This window comes from Xyrauchen texanus, chromosome 14 (genome assembly GCF_025860055.1).
Source record: "Xyrauchen texanus isolate HMW12.3.18 chromosome 14, RBS_HiC_50CHRs, whole genome shotgun sequence".
Lineage (NCBI taxonomy): Eukaryota > Metazoa > Chordata > Actinopteri > Cypriniformes > Catostomidae > Xyrauchen > Xyrauchen texanus.
The window spans coordinates 19,727,179-19,747,099 of NC_068289.1; the positions used below are offsets into that span (position 1 = coordinate 19,727,179).

Below are 19,921 nucleotides of genomic sequence, written 5' to 3' on the forward strand. Positions count from 1 at the left end.
AGTCAAAATGTTGTTGATTGAGTTTAACCTGTATTGATCCCGGGATATTCCTTTTAGAAGAGGACTTCAGTAAAACATGGAAATGCAGTTTTTTCAAACATGATCAGAATCTATGAATGATAGTGCCACGATTTTAAAAACATAAACAAGCACACTTGGAGTAAAATCCAAGGTGACATCTCGCGAGATTATGTTCTAATGGGCTTTCTGGGCACAACTGAGTTCCAAGTTCTCGCGAGAGCTGACATTATTGGGCTTTGGCTCCTGGGTTCAGTCTGGGGGTGAGTAAGCGCATCAATATACAGTATTTATAAACAAACGTTACTTTAAAAGTGAGCGTCCTATTGGCGAACGGAAGACTCGGCATATGAAACACAGTACAAACACAGATTTGCTACATATTTATTGCTTGTCTTTGTTACTGATATGGCGACGGGTAAATAGCTTGCCAACAGCTTGCTCAGATTCTTTTGAAATGAAGGGAGATGGAGCTAAAGGCTAACATTGATTAGCATGATGAGAGCGATTTAAACAAGCCGTTTAGTATTATTACAGTCTCGTTGTCACTAGAAATAGCCGTATAATCTAAAGGAATTCTGGTATGTGGTGAAAGACCCAGGTACTTTGGGATTATTTTAATGGGAATACAGATTTACTAGTAGTCTTATTTAGTAGGATTTAAGGAAGCAAGTGACAAGAGGCTGAGCAGTAGCCTGATCGTTAGACCACACTTCATTTATACGATTGATTGAGTGGTTTATAAACATACGGACACCTCTGTTATGTGTCTGAGATTCTGCTGCATATAGAAAGTGATAAATGCTGTATTTCATCCTACATTTGATCATATGAGCATCCTTAAAATCCACATCCATGTCCTGTCAAACATCCACCTGCTATGATAGCATGGTCTGACACAAAGCTAATCGTTAAAGATTAATATTCATTAGAGGTTGATTACTGCATGATGTTGTTATCATGCAGTAATCTTGTGTTTGTGTTTTGATGGAATTGAGTCAGTACATTGTTGTTAGATGATCAAAAAGTTGCAAGTTTGGTTTGACTTCTCTTTTCCCCATGTCAGGTGGCAGACTAGCTGTGAATATGAGTGATGATAAACCGTTTCTCTGCACTGCTCCTGGCTGCGGACAGGCATGTTATCACTTCTAAACACTTTTTAAGCAGTCATATACCTTCAAACTGAGATGCATGTATTTATGAAAATCATATGTTACAAGACTTTGCTAGCTTGTGCTCGACTTTTCACTGAATCCTCATCAATTTTGTAATTATACCCCACATTATTCAGATTGTTCCATGGTTCAGATCAGTTTACATAATGATTATTTGTCTCCAACAGCGATTCACAAATGAAGACCACCTGGCAGTGCATAAACACAAGCATGAGATGACCTTGAGGTTTGGGCCAGCACGCAATGACACTGCCATCATCGCTGGTAAGTTTAAAAAAATTAACTAGTGCACAATAAAAGACAAAACAAACATGGACTATTATTCATGAATTTATGACATTATGGGCTGCTTTTGCAGACCAGACACCGACACCGACCCGCTTCTTGAAGAACTGTGAAGAGGTCGGACTGTTTAACGAGCTCACCAGCTCGTTTGAGCATGACTTTAAAAAGGCCACTGAGGATGACATTAAAAAGGTACACATCTCAATTTATTCAGCCATGTGTACATTTTGCAAATACAGTAAGTGCAAATAGGTTTTATGGGCAGGGTTACACAAAGTTCTGTAAAGACAACATGAAATCAAAATTTACCCTATTTACTTTCTAAATGTGCATGAATCATCAATGGGTGTTATTCTAAAGAAAATATAATTTGTTTTCATAATCATCCATTAAAATGTAGAAACATTTTCACCTCTCTAAATAACTTTTCTTCTGCTGTCACCAAAGCAACACAGATGGGGAAAAGTAATGTTAACTATATATATATTCAGTTGATGTCAGAAGTCATTAAAACAATTTTTTTAACCACTCCACAGATTTCACATTATCAAACTTTAGTTTTGACAAGTCATTTAGGACATCTAATCCTAAACATAGCACAATAATATTTTTAATTTTTTATACCTATTTTAAAATAGTGGCTGAAATTTCAGTGCATCCCTACTTTTCTTTTTTACCTAATATTGACCTTAAGGCATGCCAGTCTATTGGATACTGTGACAACTCAAACACAAAGACAATGATAAGCTTCATTTAATTAACCAAATAGCTTTCAACTGTGCTTGATAAAATGGCTAGTGATTTTCTAGTACCAAATTAGCAATTTAGCATAATTACTCAAGGTGATGTCTAGATTTGATAAAAAATCAGTAATATACTGACTATACTTTGTGATCAGTTGAATGCCATTTTGGTGAATTAGAGTCCCAATTTCCTTCTGAAACAGCAAAACCTGTACATTATTCCAAACCTTTGGCTGCCAGTGTATGTCTAAATATCAAGGAAAATTTGATTCTCCATTTCATTACCCCTGTAACGAAAAAAGTGTGCATTATGGCGCCACCTTGGGTTGGATGAAAGTGTGTGTGTCCAACTGAGTAGTGGTAGGATTTAGGAACATCCTGCCAAATTTGGTGTCTCTAGGACTCTTTGAAATTGTAGTACAAGAGGGTTCCATCACCTTGGACTCTAAAAAGATCATTGCCTAACATTGAACTACCCAAACAAATCCAATTTGATAAAATCATGTCCCACCATACATCATTTTCCGCTAAATATTTTTTTTCACTTCGAAATATGTCACTTTGCAGAAGATTACTGTTTTGAATGTGTAATTTTTTTTTATGTTTGGGGTTATTGCAGTTGCCCCTGGACTTGTCTCCTCTTGCGACTCCTGTTGTTCGAAACAAAATAGAGGAGCACACATCCATGGAGTCTAACAGAAACAGTCCTCTACCCCACCCCGAGTCTACAACCACTGACGACAAGGTGAGACACAGTTCTTCTCCACAGGGCACTATGTAAGCACTGGCAGTAATGGGCAGGATTTATATCTGGGGCCTCACTGAGTGTTATTACTTAGTTAGTGCTTGTCATTTCCAAGACAGTTTTCATGCAAAGCAACTTGCAATATAGTAATTACAGGGAAAGATCACATTGGAGGATCCTATGCTGATATTATGCAGATTTGTGATGCCAGTAATTATTTAATTCCTGGGTTGCCGAAACCTGTAACCTTTGTGTTGGCAGCCTAGATTCTAGTGGCTGCTGCCTTCCCTATGAAAGGAGTTACATTGCTGCTCGATATAGACAATACTGGAGCCGTTGGGTTTGAAAATCTTTTAGATCAACACATGAAAATAGATTTCTTCAACAAAACAGTGTTTCAACTCCATCTCTCACAGTTTGTCAGAATTTGTGAGAAATATAGAACTACCAACCTCATAGGACACATGAGGATTCTGCAGTGAAGATTACGGAGCTAACGGTCACAGCTATAATGAAAAATATCTACATTTTAAACACTTTTTGGCATATAGTGTCATGTTTTACTCTTTGCTTCTAACGTACTGTTGCAAACTCTTAATATAAGGAGATGATGTCTTCATAAAACCACTGTAGATGGCAGTAGTTATATATTTTCTGTGCAGTAATTGAATATTTCTTAAAAGCTACAGCACAGCTAAAATAGCACACAATAAATATAATCAGAAATTGAATACAGCTAACTTTAACTTTGTTCCAAAACTAGAGTTATCTTGCTGTCTACATAGGCAGCTACCTTCTAAGGCATACTAGAATGGAAATAAAATGGAACATTATAAATGATTGTCATGGTTTCGAATATGTCTAGGATGCCAAAAAAAAATTAACTAAGTGGGGAGCTTGGTTTTGAAACAAAGCATATGTCAGGAATTGTTTAAAGTTGTTATCCAAATTGCAGTCTCACAATTCATAGGTCAGTAATGGACAGTCAGAGGTGTAGTTTTGTGTGAGCAGTTGATGCAGCTTGGCTCTCGTGTGGTGTTTTCAGGAGGTTTCTTTGCAGCCGACCTCTCTGCCTTCATCCACTATAGTCCGTCCTGCCTCACTTCAAGTCCCCAATGTACTTCTGGCCAGCTCTGATGCTGGTGTTGTTATTCAGCAAGCTCCTCTCCCATCACCAACATCTAGCTCTGTTATAACCCAGGTCCCATCCTCTAGTAGACCGATAGTGTAAGTAACTTCTAAACGTTAATTATTCTGCTTCTATCTCAGTTTGCCATAATTTTCTGAAACACCCCTCATTCAGTTTTCATTTTTGTTACTCATTTAATTGGAGAATTTATTTATATTTCATTTTAACTGCTTGTGATCATGTGCCTTTACTTTCACATTGTACAAGTGCTCGACCACCAGATAATTCACAAGTTTTGTTTGAGCTTTTTGTTTTGTTTTATACACCAAACAATTGAAGAACAATATTTTTGCCCTTAATTATTTTTATGTTGAATACTTGTCACTTAAAGTCAACATGAAATTAAAATGGACCCTTTTTACTTCCTTAAAACATAATACATTTTTGCACTCTGTCTTCACAGTCTTTTATAAAATATGTAATAATTTTCTCCAATTCTAAATTGACTTCTTGGGGGGGCAGAGCATGACCACTGTGTCTATTTTACATTTCCCTTTTTTGTAACTAGTAGCACCTAATAAACAGGCAAAATAATAATAATCTAGAGCGTTTTCCTAAAAATGAATGGCAAAATATGACATTTTTAAATAATATCAAGCTATAGATAGTCAGATAATTTTTTTTTTATTTGTTTACGTTTCTAGGAGTGTTGGTAATTCATTATACATTAGTGTACATTGTGTTTAGCAGTGTGGCATTTTGCGATAAATCACTCAAATTTGAATAATGGCATAGATGAAACTAGAGACTCTGATCTTTTGATTCAGACAGATTTCAATGTTAAAACTTTATTAGATTTCTTACCTGATGCAGTTTTTGTAGTGTTTCTCCTATAGACAAACTCTGCTGTGGTTGGCGCCATGTTGTTTTGTCACATGATTTGCATCGAAAGTTTAACCCTTTACTGACAGCACAGAGTCTCCTGAACTGAGATAATTCGGCAAAAATGTATTTAAATTAAGTCAAATTAAAACGTCCGTGTATATGTAGGCGGGGTTTCATGAGGTTAAACATGCTAACGTGTGTTAAACTGAGGTTAGACAACACTATTTGGAAACTAAAAGTAACAATTACATTTTGTCCGAGGGTGTCACATTACTGTCTGTTTTACGGTAATGTCGCTCTTTAAATCGGAGGTATGAGAAACTTGCTGATTCAGAATGGTGGAGGGGTGATGGACATAATGACTTCCCCTGACTCTCTCTCTCTGATTCAAACAGCAAGATTCAAACTCTCTCTCTGATTCGAACTCTGATGGAACTCGCGGAAAAAACAGGAGTTCCGTGTGAACTTGAGGTCTGCCATAGAACGCAAATGTCCATATATGCAGCTTTCTGTGAGTAAAGGATTTATGATCAACAAAAACAGACTGTTCTGCCTTTCTGATTTTATTGTTGGAGAACCATAGTAAAACACTTTGTGACAGAATCACTATGGATTACAATCGTCGTTTGCAGCTGTGAGCGATCGCTGATTACAACGTTCGGATCAGCATAATGTCTTGTCAGTTCTTCAGTAAAAGATGCTCATGGTTCATTTGACAATAACGCATCAGCCAGGCTCAGCAACAGAAGGATATTTTCTAACAAGTTTAAACTGCTTTTCCAGTTCTCAGAGGCAGTAACTCAACAGGGAGTCCAGATGGTCAAAGGATTAACGACCTCTCGCTGGCAGACGCTAATCCAAGCTCCGTCTCACCTAATGACAGGCGATTATGTAAATGAAGGTTAAGCCTGAAAATCACTGGAAAAATCAGATAGTTTGATGCCGTTTTAATCAGATTAGTATAAACAAAATATTTAATTAATGAACATGCAAAGGGTATATGGAGCTAGAAAATGATTAAAGTATTTGTATTTGGAATTTAGCTTGAGCTCTAAACATGATTTTTAATAAAATTAAGTTTTCTGCTGTGTATTTCTTTAATTTGTATTATAATTTTTTTTTGGGGTGGAATAAACTGGGAAAATTCTCATGATAGAATTACAGTTAAAATGGTCAGATTAGGAAGAAATTAAAAACTCCAAATGCAAATCTCTTACATTCAGATCTCAGAAACTCAGATTGTGAACAAACTAAAGGGTCAAGGAAAGTTGGGTTATTTACTTGTGCAACCGAGTGGTCAGCACAGTGCTTACCAAATGCGATACGAGCCAAATTTACATTGATGGAAAAACATGCTATCCATTACAGCAAATCAAATATTGCCACTACATTGAAGCTAAAGGGTTTTTCCTGCTAAATATATAACATTTTCAGACAGGATGAAGTCATTCATTTTCCTTTGTTTATTATGTTTCTATTTACTTCTCGTCATTGCAGACTTTATATTCCTAAAATATGTGGTATTCTTTACAATAAGTTTGTAAATGTTAACTTTATTTAACATGAAATAAAGTGTACAAAGCTTTTACAGCATTTATTTATCTTGGCAAGTGTTACTTTCTCAATATAAATGCTGAGCACTGGGTGATGTAAGTAAATAACCCAGCTTTTCCACCTAGTTTGTTTACATTCTGAATTTCTTTGACTTGATTGTAAGAGATTTGAATTTGGAGTTCTGAATTGCATCTTAAGGCACGGTCACAGTTACATTCACACGGCGAAATACCACAGGCAAAATACAGTCATCAATGGGATCATGAATTTCGTGAGACGGACTTCCGGTGGCAAAGAATTTCCCCTTGCAGATTCAAGTTTTATTAACTTTGACTGGCGAATTTGCAGTGTTGACCAATATGAAGTTGCTTGGTTTGCTAGTGATATCTGTGTGGGTGGTACTCCATACACCGCTGCACTGAATATTTATAATGGACAAGGATAGAATTTTAACGGCAAGGTTTTTTAACTTCACACTCCCAGATTTTAAAGCATTAAAAATAAGCTGATTTCATTTTTTGCTGGTTTTCCACGTGCTCAACATCTGCCCAAGCCTACTTGACCTGCGGAATTTCACTGTGCAAAGGTAAACGTGACCGCATCTTATGGTAAATGTGACTGTACCTTAAATCTGAACATTTGATCCTAGAATTCTATAGTTTATAGTAGTTCTATAGTTCTACAGCTTATTCTGCCCCTAAAATAAATAAATAAAATCTTCTGTTTAAAAATATTTTTTGTTAAATGCTACATGTCTAGAATTCAAACGAACAAATTTAAGATCATTTAAAGATTTAAGTCATTGTTCTACCTCCTTTGCGATGTGGGATTTATAGATCCTTATTAATGACTGGAGTTTTCTGCATAGTTCTGCGTGCACAGATTCTGTGTGGGCTTGGCTATTGTTACTTTTATACAGTTGCCAATAGCTACAGAATAGCTCTAGAATGTGATTGTAGCTCAGCTTTGTCCTTCGTCCAGCATGTATACATGTTAATAGGACCACAACTGGCCTCTACATTTTACGTGTGCTTCGAAAGACAGAGGTGACGTGCTTTGTGTAACGAACAGTTCTTCAACTGATGTCATTCCTTCAAATTTTCAATTACGCATTGTGTCATGAATACTTTGACAGACAGAAGACTATAGCTCGACTAAACAAATTCCCACCATATCTTGATTGTGGATGTCAACATGCTTATTATTTTAGGCTCCTATTGTAATTAATGTAGCCTTTCTATAATCTTGCCAATGGGTAATGCTGTAATTGACTGCAGCAACATTAATGTAAAAAAGTTTTAGGCAGTGATAGAAAATTACAAATAGGTAGCAAAAACAATTGATTTGCTATTGAGTAAACATTTTGATACGTCAGGATACTCTCAAGTGTCAAATTGACCTTCAGCCTCCATGTACTGGTCTAAAAGCCTCCTCACAAATAGGTATCACCAGTTGTGTTTTCAGGAGGGGAGTACTGTTGTCCTCCACAATCCACTGCAAACTCCCTTTATATCTGCCTCCATTCTGATATGGAACACCAACTTTATTTACAATACATTTCATTCTTGATGGTTAAGGTTTTCTGTTTTGCTCTAAAATATGGAAGTATAATGAGTTGAGAATGACATTTCATGTTGACTTTAAAGCATGATTCTGTGTAGTTTGTTTTTTTGTCCTTAGCTGAGTTATATGTTGAATTGCTTTGTTGATAAAATCCATGTTGCTATATTGCAATAAATATTATATGATACATTTTGTATGAATATTGTTTCTCTGTTTTCCCCTCTCGCTCTCTCTGTCTTCAGTCCAGTGTCAGGCACATTTCCGGTTCTTCTGCAGCTGCCTAATGGTCAGACCATGCCAGTAGCCATCCCAGCCACCATCGCCAGCTCAAGTGTACACATACCCACTGCCATTCCTGTGAGAGAGACAAACACACACACTATTTAGTATGTGTTCATAAAACCTGTTTATCTATTGTGTCTCTATTGTTAGTGGTAGGTACTGTAAAGGCCTTTCCACACCAAATACGAATGTTCGGCACGATTTCTCATTGCGATCAACATTTTGAATTGAAACAATAGATTCCTAACAAGCCATTCTCACCTGGAGCAAGCATTTGCTCCGAATCTCGCAGCGACAATGCAAACCTTTTTTCTAAGCTGAGTGTGTTGATTTTGTGTTCATCTGATGAACAAATGCCAGTCTTTCCTATTAATTGACTAGACTCTGGTGGCCTGCCACAGTCTAATTTGCCCTGCCACGGTCTCATAATGAACCAAATGTTTTTTTACACTTCTCATCTAAAATATTTTTTCACTTCTGAGTCTCATAATAACTTAGTTTAGAGATTAGTTAGCACCACAGACTCTAGCTCTGAGCAAAAAGTGTGGATCGGGTAGCGTCAATCCAGCTAATTTTAGCCAATCGCTTCTGGCAAGACAGGCCTTGGCTCTGTTTGTGAACAGCTGTCAATTAAACCCTGGCTGGGGTTGAAGAGCATAATGTATGGGGAAGAATTGAGGGCGCTGTTTCTCAAAATTCTATTTATTTCAAAGTTGCCTACTAGAACTTTTAATAGCACAAAACTGTTTACAACTGTTCACAACACTAGCCTCTGAATTTTGCTCTAAAAGTGTAGTTCACCCAAAAAGTAAAAAGTACTTTAAAAAGGATAACATTTTCCTAGAGGGGTGCATGCCCCATGACCCCTCCTAGAGGGTCAGAGGGCATTCACCCCCTGAATGCCCTGACCAATTATAGAAGCTTTAGATCATGTGCCAGAAGCCATTGTGGTTACCAGAACCAGCGCAACAGGTGGCACAAAATGCATTTTGACCACCAACGTTTAACTGTGACGATACTTGAGAAAAAAACCTTCAAACCCTCCCGCAGTGAAGATGTTTATTTTATCTGCATCAAATGACTTAAAAACTGGAAGAAAAAAAATTCTCATATGGGTTTATTGCTGCAATTATTATATCTTTCGCATATTTGCCTCTGAATAAATTTTTTAATAAACAACATATTCTTCCCCAAATAATAATACTATTGGTGTAACTTTGAATAGCAGAAACACAATCGTTATTGCTGTGCTATTTTTAATAGTTGTTGTCTGTTGTAGCTGTATTAAAAGTATCTAATAATGGGTCAGGCTGAAGATGGGGTTTTGTTGGGTGAGATCGCCAGCTTGCTCATTGGGGTCTAAATACAATTATTATTTACTTATTTTTCTAAGGCACAATTTTAAATATTTTTTTTTTAAATCGCACAACTCTGACTCTCAGACATTACAGATATTATAGCTTTTTCTTTTAAAGCATCAGCATCATTTTCTGTAAAGCTGCTTTGAAATGATGTGTTGTGAAAAGCGCTACACAAATAAAAATGATTTGGCATATTGCTTGCACTCTTGGAGCATTTAAATTTCATCACTTTTAATTAGTAACATGCAGGGTTTTGAGAAAATATAACACATGTACATGGCAATACGATACAGTCAAACGTTTATTTTAAACATTTGTATGAACAGTCATTATGAGCATTACACAGTGTTTTTAAACAAATGCACTTAACAGTAGCATATAATTAATATTGTTCCAAATGATAACATGTTTTAACCATTTTTACTCTTGATTCTTTCTAATCACCCCTCAGACTGTGTCTACATGATAATACTGTCAGTCAACTTGTCCAGCAGGTGAACCGAAATAGTTCAGTTCACTGAAATACAGGTGAAACTCGAAAAATTAGAATATCGTGCAAAAGTTCATTAATTTCAGTAATTCAACTTAAAAGGTGAAACTAATATATTATATAGACTCATTACAAGCAAAGTAAGATATTTCAAGCCTTTATTTGATATAATTTTGATGATTATGGCTTACAGCTTATGAAAACCCCAAATTCAGAATCTCAGAAAATTAGAATATTACATGAAATCAATAAAAAAAAAGGATTTTAAATACAGAAATGTCGGCCCTCTGAAAAGTATAATCATGCATATGTACTCAGTACTTGGTTTGGGCCCCTTTTGCATTAATTACTGCCTCAATGCGGCGTGGCATGGATGCTATCAGCCTGTGGCACTGCTGAGGTGTTGTGGAAGACCAAGATGCTTCAATAGCGGCCTTCAGCTCTTCTGCATTGTTTGGTCTCATGTCTCTCATCTTTCTCTTGGCAATGCCCCATAGATTCTCTATGGGGTTCAGGTCAGGTGAGTTTGCTGGCCAATCAGGCACAGTAATACCATGGTCATTGAACCAGGTTTTGGTACTTTTGACAGTGTGGGCAGGTGCCAAGTCCTGCTGGAAAATGAAGTCAGCATCTCCATAAAGCTTGTCTGCTGAAGGAAGCATGAAGTGCTCTAAAATGTCCCGGTAGACGGCTGCGTTGACTCTGGACTTAATAAAGCACAGTGGACCAACACCAGCAGATGACATGGCTCCCCAAACCAACACAGACTGTGGAAGTTTCACACTGGACTTCAAGCATCTTGGATTGTGTGCCTCTCCATTCTTCCTCCAGACTCTGGGACTTGGTTTCCAAATGAGATGCAAAATTTGCTCTCATCAGAAAAGAGGACTTTGGACCACTGAGCAACAGACCAGTTCTTGTTTCTTTAGCCCAGGTAAGACGTTTGACATTTGAAGCCCATGTCCAGGACCCGTCTGTGTGTGGTGGCTCTTGATGCAGTAACTCCAACCTCAGTCCACTCCTTGTGAAGCTCCCCCACACATTTGAATGGCCTTTTCCTGGCAATCCTCTCCAGGCTACGGTCATCCCTGCTGCTTGTGCACCTTTTTCTTCCACACTTTTCCCTTCCACTTAACTTTCTATTAATGTGCTTTGATACAGCACTTTGAGAACATCCAACTTCTTTTGCAGTTACCTTTTGAGGCTTTCCCTCCTTGTGGAGGGTGTCAATGATAGTTTTCTGCACAACTGTCAGGTCAGCAGTCTTCCCCATGATTGTGAATTCAACTGAACCAGACTGAGAGACCATTTAAAGGCTCAGGAACCCTTTGCAGGTGTTTAGCTGATTAGAGTGTGACACTTTGAGCCTACAATACTGAACCTTTTCACAATATTCTAATTTTCTGAGATTCTGAATTTGGGGTTTTCATAAGCTGTAAGCCATAATCATCAAAATTATATCAAATAAAGGCTTGAAATATCTTACTTTGCTTGTAATGAGTCTATATAATATATTAGTTTCACCTTTTAAGTTGAATTACTGAAATTAATGAACTTTTGCACGATATTCAAATTTTTCGAGTTTCACCTGTAGTATGAAGAGTCAACAACACACTCTAATCTACGCTGCTTCAGCTGGTAGAAAGATGCGTTGTATTTTTGCAATCTGCTCGCTAGAGAATCGTTTGCTTTTCTTGTTTGTTTTGCAAAATTGTCAAGTGGTATGTTCTTATCACCCGGTGATGGGCGGAGAGCCGACCAGCTCAAAGGTGCGTTTAGCCATCTACCGTACTGGTAAAAATGAAAACTCTCATCATTTACTCACCCTCATGCCATCCCAGATGTGTATGACTTTTTTTCTTCTGCTGAACACAAACAAAGTTTTTAGAAGAATGCTCTGTAGGTCCATACAATACAAGTTAATGGTGATTAGAAGCTCCGAAATGACCATAAAGGCAGCGTAAAAGTAATCCATACAACTCCGGTGGTTTATTTAATGTGTTCTGAAGTTATCCAATCCATTTTGTGTAAGAACAGACCAAAATATAACTTCTTTTTCACTGTTCATCTTGACATTAGCAGTCTCCTTGGCGATAATTATTTCAAGCTTGATTACACTTCCTAGCGCCATCTACTGCTCTGCGCTTGTGTCAAGCACTAGGAGGTGTAATCAAGCTTGAAATCAAGATGTACAGTGAAAAAGGATTTATATTTTGGCCTCCTCTTACCAAAAACCAACTGGATCTCTTCAGAAGAAATTGATTAAACCACTGAAGTCGTATGGATTACTTTTACGCTGCCTTTATGGTCATTTCGGAGCTTCTGATCACCATTAACTTGTATTGTATGGACCTACAGAGATGAAATGTTCTTCTAAAAATCTTTTTTTATATTCAGCAGAAGAAAGTCATACACATCTGGGATGGCATGAGGGTGAGTAAATAATGAGAGAATTTCCATTTTTGGGTGAACTGTCCATTTAAGGGAGATTCCAATCCAAGGGAGCATACATGTTCAGTTGGAAGGGCACTCCAAACAGTATAGGGAATAAGAGGACATCGATACATCACTTCACAGGAAGTGGAAAGGGAAATTACCCACCAGTCATTGCAAACCATCTGAGTACTGACAAAGTTTGGCTAAAATAAAGTTAACAAATGGTGTTTGAGACTCTACGACTGTTACATTCATTCATTCATTCATTCATTCATTCATTCATTATCATGGCTCATAAAACAGTTAGCAAGATAAATGTATAATAAAATAACCAAATAACATTTTATTTTTTATATTAAGCAACAACAGTCATTTAACTTGGGGGGGTTAAGAGTCTGAAGAAATAATATTAGTTTAAATATTTAAAAATATGTATTATATAAGAATACACTTGGATGTATTGTAGAAATGTTTGTTTTATAAAGTAATTTATATTCCATTTTATAATGAGAATATTACCAGTATGTCAACTTATTTGAAACCTATATTCAATAATACTGAAGCTTTGTCTGTTAGATGATGTTGTAGGGTATTCCAAATGAGTGAATTTTGTCATTTAAATGCTCAGTGAGTATGGTGCAGTGAACCTCTTGCTAGTGGTCCTCCAGAAATAGATAGAGAAATACTGTTCCAAACCATAGTAATGCCATTGTATTCTTTGAAGTACTCAGAGTACCATGTCAATATCATGAAAGATTAAACAAGCCACCATGCATTTTTACTTTTTATCTCTATTTTATTTTTTTAATTGTTCTCTCAATGTGGTTTCATTTTCATAATTTTTTTAAAAATATTTTTTTAGTTTTTGTTGAAATATTTTAGGGCTGCCTGTTAATGTGTTAACCGATATCATTTTTATCTGATAAATTAATTATGATGATGATATCAAATATGTTTAATGCAGGTACTTTTCTCAGTGACATCTAGCGTCATCACCATTTAGTAAAAATTTATGTTAAGTGGACTTCACTTGGTTGATACACATTTTAAAATGTACTGTGTATCAAAAAAATTACTTTGAAGTAATTTTATTTTATTTTAGGTAGATTTAGTGTCTTGTAAATGTATTTTAGTTTAATTTTTATGTTTACTTCAGTTAACAAAAAAGTTTTTGCTTTGGTTTTTGTTAATGATAATAGCACTGACATGAATGTGGTATATTTCAAGGTACCCTGGTATTGCCATCTGATACCATCACTATACCATGGTACTGCCACAGTACTTTATTGAGGTATTTTTGTAAATCCTCACCCAACCAGAGATTTGAACGCTGATTTTGAATGCTGCATTCTTCCAGTGTATGAGTGTGATGATGAGGTTGATTTAGGGTCTCTTGTTGTGTTTCTTCTTTTTTTGTTGTTTTTCTTTCCTAGAGACCGATCACCCACATTATCTTTACGTGTGTGTGTGTGTGTGTGTGTGTGTGTGTGTGTGTGTGTGTGTGTGTGTGTGTGTGTGTGTTGTGTTTCAGCTGGTCAGACCGTTCACCGTAGTGCCTAGTGTCCCTGGGATCCCTGGCCCCTCCTCTCCTCAGCCTGTCCAATCAGAAGCTAAGATGGTAATTTCCTCCTCTCTCATTTGCATATGGAGCCATCCACATGTGCCTTATTAGCAAGTGTGTTTCAGTGTAAGCAGATTTTCCTTTGGCCCAGAGGGACTGAAGGATGTATAGTCCACAACATTGGCACAACACTGAGCTTTGCAAACCTGCAAACTGTAGTTCATGTTTAGGATCACTAGAGGGCAACAGTATGGAGCTTATGCGTGTGTGTCTGTTTATGCCTGTGCTCTTTTTAAACAACCAGACCACCAGGGGTTGTTTAATTAGTATAACGTCAGGTAGGAGTTAGACAGGTCGTTGGCATGAACTTATAAATTCATGTTAGACCATGCTTGCATATATATTTAATGTTCATTACATGTTCTAAAATTTTTCACAAAATGTGTTGAATTCATCAAGTTCAGTCATTCAACCCTATCACCAGAGTTATTGTATGAAATCTAAACGAGCTATAAAAAAATTATATCTTTAGTTCTGCAGCGAAAGTCTAAGTGGGAGTTTGATTATTGAACGAACAAGTCTCCACATTGTATTTTCATTGCAATGGACATTAAATCTTTTAAACTCTCTTCCCCCACAATCTGCCGGTAGACGGTGGCTATCTGCAATCGTGAAGCTGCATTCATTATTCGCATCAGGGCATCAATGCCAGTGGCTCTTTGAACTCCACATGGAGAGCACTTGCAATCAAAAAAAATTCTCATTCTGCATTTTATTGATAGTTAAGACGTGCCGTGCTTCTGTGGTAATTAAAAATGCACGTATAGCGTGAAAAATACTTGATTTCTATCACAAGTCCCATCTGGGCTTGTTTTGTACATTTTCTCCATTTTATCATGGAAGTGCTGTTGTGTATGTTTGTGCAGAGATTCTTTTATTTACAGAGATAACCACTGTGGTTCTATCGTTGAACAGAGCAAAATGTCAACTAGCGTGTTAAGAAACCGCCCATAGATTGTCTAGACTCTATGGGACCACTGTATTATGCTGTAATTAACTTAATTGATAGTCTGTAACAGTAATCTGATTAAAGGAATTTAAAATTACTCTTCTTTTTGTACTAAAATTTAATTAGAGTACAGTAATGACTTTGTAATCACACCAAACATTATATTTAAACAAAACGAGACATACACCTACCCCATGGCCAAACATGCACACCGCGCGCACACACACACACAGCAAATGAACATACACACATAAAACTTGTTCACACAGTCATACACAACTCCCATATTTCATAACCATAGAACATATGCACCCTCCTTATAACCTCCATCTACAAAAACATGGACAAATCCTCAACTCATCAGAAAACGTCTAATGAGCCCTCGTCAACCAAACACACCCACCATCTCTCCTTTTTTCTCTTTGCTTGTTCCCCAGCCACACACGGCACTTTACAAGGACTGATGATGCTGCAAAGACCACAATAATGATAATTAACTTGCTGAATTTAGGAGATTATGCTGTTAATTAGTTGAAAAATAAAGATAAGTAATAAAGGAGCAGATGGTTGAGTAAAACCCTGGAGATGGAGGGCTACTGCTCTGATGGGCTCCGATGGCAGATATGAAATATGAATCTGACTAGCCCCGCACACATCGTTCACATATTGCCTCTGTCTTTCTCTCGGCCCCTGTATGTCTTGTTCCACGTGAATAATTTCTTTCTAGGCATGAAACGTGGAGTTCAGGAAGGGTATTGCTCTATAAACTAATTTGCTAGATAGATTGGTCTGGCGAGGATAGCTGTTAAAATAATGTTCTTTTCATGTTTCTCCATGAAAATTAATGTGTTCTCCATCCGTGTGGCCATGGTTACACACCTCACCTGCTGTGGGTGCGTTTGTTAACTCGTGTGGTTGACTGCTTTCTGGCCACATCATGGTTTTCTCCAAAACCTTTCAGAGTAAAATGGGAAAAATGATCTATGAAGATATATAGTTTTTCTGCATCTGGGCCTCTGAAGACTGTCATTCCTTGGTGTGTGTATGTATGTGTGTGTATGTATATGTATATATTTATAAATATATGGGTGAATATCTACAATATATTCAATATTTTCTTGCTGGTAATATAAAATTAACCAATATTGTGAATGCAAAAGACAGAAATATTTTAAATGTATATCTGATTTAATCCCAATTACAATGCTGATAGTTCATTTTTGCATTTTTGATTTCTTCAAATTCAATTCAATTCCACAAATCCCTAGTTTTATGCTGATTGAATTTGCTGTTAGTTTGCCTCATCACTCAACAATGTTCACATTTTACATGCCTATTTAAAGAATTGCAGTATTGTATTGTAGAGAGCACCTTTGAGGACAGGAAGTGAATTTATTTTCTGAAATAGTTTTGCATTCCTTCGCAATAGTTTACATTTCCTCGCAATAAGTTTTGCGTTCCCTCGTAAATGTTTTTTTTTGGGGGGTCCCTCGCAATACATTTATCCATCCTATATGAAAATAACCATGGTTTTACCAGTTAACAAAGTTCATTTTGTCATGGTATTACAACTGTTACTATAGTTCAGCTATGGTATTTGTAGTAAAACTTCAACTTAAAAATGTACAATGTTTGTACTACAATAACCATATTTTACCATGATATTTATGGTAAACACCTTATAAATGTACAGGGAGACCAAAACTATGGTAATAAAAATCATAATCATTCTGCCAAAAAAAAAAAACATGGTTAGCTTTACTATAGTAAACCATGGTTAATTTATGATATGTTTGTATGTGCTATGGTTTTAAAACCATGGTTATTGCCACAAACTAACCCTACAGTACATAGGATAAGCAGGCAAATGGATGGATGGATGGCGTTGCCATCTCCAATTATGATATATTGTGTTTGTATTGCCTTATATCTCCATAAAATGCGTTATTTCTCTATAAATAGTTTAACCACTAATAGAACACAACCTCAATAAATGTGCTTTATATAGGGAATAGGAAGCATTTTCAGACTGTTCTGAAGGGACTTAATCAGTTAAAAGTTAAATGCCTGATGATTAAAGTTTGACCTTTGATTAGTCAGTGAAATGTGACAGCCGTAAAAAAATGAAACATTCTCGTGAATGTGCTTGACAGGCGGAGCCACCTCCATTATGCCGCCTCTCCAATTAAAAATGAATAGGGAACTTGCAGGTAGAACATACCGTGTAGAGCCGCCTTTATACATTACTAAAAGTAGAATTAGATTTAATTCTATGACACTACTTATCTGTCTGCACATAACTTATTTCTTTTGTAATAATCGGTTCAGTAAATGTTTATGTTACGTAATATGGAAATCTATAATGCTTATTCCACAGTTTAGATACCATCTGTTTTTCTGTGTGTTTGCATTGTCATTGTTGCATTGAAATCCTTTATTCATATCAGATCGATTATGCAGTTACATTAGGATTATTGTTCTGTTTATATATGCAGCCACACATACAGTCAAACTTCCTTGGTTCTAAATGCATCTGTGAGTCTAGTGCTCAAGTCTGGTGCATGTCTGTGCTGTCTAAATTAAGAAAGTAATTTTTTCTGCATATTTCTGAAAATAAATATGAATCGTTCTAAAATAATTATATCGGATTGAATGGAATCATGTTGATTTTATGATGCATTGTAATCGTTAGGTAATGAATATCAAATCGCTGTCAGTGCAAATATTTACACCCCTAAAAACCATGGTTATTTTTTGTAGTCTTTATAAATAAAAATGTATCTTTTTGCATTAAACAATGTTTGAAATGTTTGTTCCTCTGATCACACTTTTAAGCCATTTCAGAGCAAATACATAGATGTAGATCAAATCAAGTAAAAAAAGACTGCCAAATTTTAAGATATAATCTTTAGCTATAAAGACCTGCCCAAGAGTTGTCATTATTGGGGGTTGCTTAAAGTGAAGAGAACAGTTCTTAGCGCTGAGGTCTCTGTGCTGCACATGCCTGAGTACGCTAGGGAAAGGCAGATTTCTCTGACAAGAGAAAATCACAGGCATCTCCAGGGAATAGGAAATTAGCTACGACAGCTCTTACTCCTGTGCAAGAGCTCTGAGGGAAGCATCTGTTTAAAGCTGTGATGAATATGTTGTTTTAATCCTTGCCTCTGGTTTTCTGCGGAAGTTAATTATTCTAATCTTTAGTTCTCGCCTTTCTCTAATGTAGTTTAGCCTCCTGATCCCTGAGAGAGAGAGAGCGATCGTGAACTGTTTTTTTCTCATTTCAGTGCAGTTATTCTAGAAGTATACAAAAATGAAAAGGCTGAGATTTAATTTAGAAACGCTGTGCTCATGTAGTCTCGCGCAAGCAGACTTTTCAATGTTGAAGCTTATTTCTGCTCAAGAACTGCCCTCTTAGAACGAAAATGTCAGACTGGCATACAAACCACAGTTTTTTTGTTTTAAGAGACATGTAGGGGTGGGTAAGTCTGAAATTGAATACAAACCTGTGAACAAAGTCTTGAGCAAACTTCAGTATATTTTGTCTTCAGTATATTTTGAAGATTCGATGCCTTGAACTTAAGAAACTTTGGCAAGTCTAGAGACTTCCTTGGAAGTAACCACCTAGTACTTTTTATACAAGATCGTATTTCTGGCAGACAGATAAAAACCTGTTAACCCTGACCCCTGGAAACCAGCCAATCAAAATGGAATGTATTTCAGCCGCCTCTTGCCATTTTTGTGTGCAATAGCCTCAGTTATGCCCATGGGCCGTTCATGAATAGTGTGAGACTAGTGGTACTATTCTAGTGGAGACCAGACTGGTACATGGGACTAGTGCTCAATAACTAAAATAATCATAGTGTCTGTTAGATTTTTCTTTCAAAAATGTCAAAAGTGTTGATATTTGGCCTCTGAATTTTATTCCTCTGTAGAATCTCAAGGCGGCCCTCAGTCAACAGCTCCCTCAGGTAACCAACGGCAATGCAGGTGACTTCCAGAGCAGCGCTGCTGGCCAGACCCCGCCCCCAGCCCAACCTCCAAATGAGAAGCCATGCCCAAAATCACTACAGCAACCAGCTACATCCACTACAGAAACTCCTGTATGTACTGTCTCCTTTGGGGATGATTGTTAAACAGTGCCAAGCATTAACTGTCTGGCAAATAATGAAAACTGGGCCCAAATGAACACTTGTATACCACCAAATGCAAGTCAAATTTGGCTCTGGATTTACTGGACAATTTGCTAATGAACAGTTGGACATTTACTTTATTATTCAATGTGATAGCCTGATCCTACTGTTATAAGTGACATCAGCCAATTCAAATCAAAGCGATACAGACTGGCTGTGCACTAAATAAAAGATCAGTAAGTGTTGCACATCTTCAAACAGGTTTACCATTTGAAGTTTAGCTAGGAGCCCAAAGTTTTTTTTTTTTTACTTTAATGAATGTTTGGGGTTCAATACAAATTAATTTCAATCGACAGCATCAGTGGCATAATATTGTTTACAACAAATAATAATTTCAACGTGTGCCTTGTTTTTTGTTTTTTTTTTTTAACAGCAGTGTCCATAAACACTAAAATACACAATTTCAAAAGTATACTGTAGCCAGAAGAAGTAAACATTATATGTGTTAACATGATTTTAATGTGATGAAATTGCTTACTAACCTTATCTATGTAA

At 36.6% G+C, this 19,921-nt stretch overlaps 1 protein-coding gene across 2 annotated transcripts in view; it reads left to right on the plus strand.

The window, feature by feature from the left end:
* Positions 1-252: 252 nt before the first annotated feature.
* atf2 (activating transcription factor 2) overlaps positions 253-19,921 on the plus strand; it is a 41,078-nt gene continuing 21,409 nt past the window's right edge. Inside the window, exons 1-9 of one of the 2 annotated variants that reach the window (XM_052142341.1) lie at positions 253-281; positions 1,085-1,152; positions 1,361-1,457; positions 1,552-1,670; positions 2,841-2,966; positions 4,012-4,193; positions 8,340-8,454; positions 14,198-14,284; positions 19,169-19,336. In XM_052142341.1, coding sequence (XP_051998301.1) covers positions 1,105-1,152; positions 1,361-1,457; positions 1,552-1,670; positions 2,841-2,966; positions 4,012-4,193; positions 8,340-8,454; positions 14,198-14,284; positions 19,169-19,336 — 942 coding nt within the window. In that variant the 5' untranslated portion in view covers positions 253-281; positions 1,085-1,104. Of the gene's footprint in view, positions 282-326; positions 437-1,084; positions 1,153-1,360; positions 1,458-1,551; positions 1,671-2,840; positions 2,967-4,011; positions 4,194-8,339; positions 8,455-14,197; positions 14,285-19,168; positions 19,337-19,921 lie in introns of those variants that run through there. The other variant, XM_052142339.1, reaches the window with a different exon arrangement.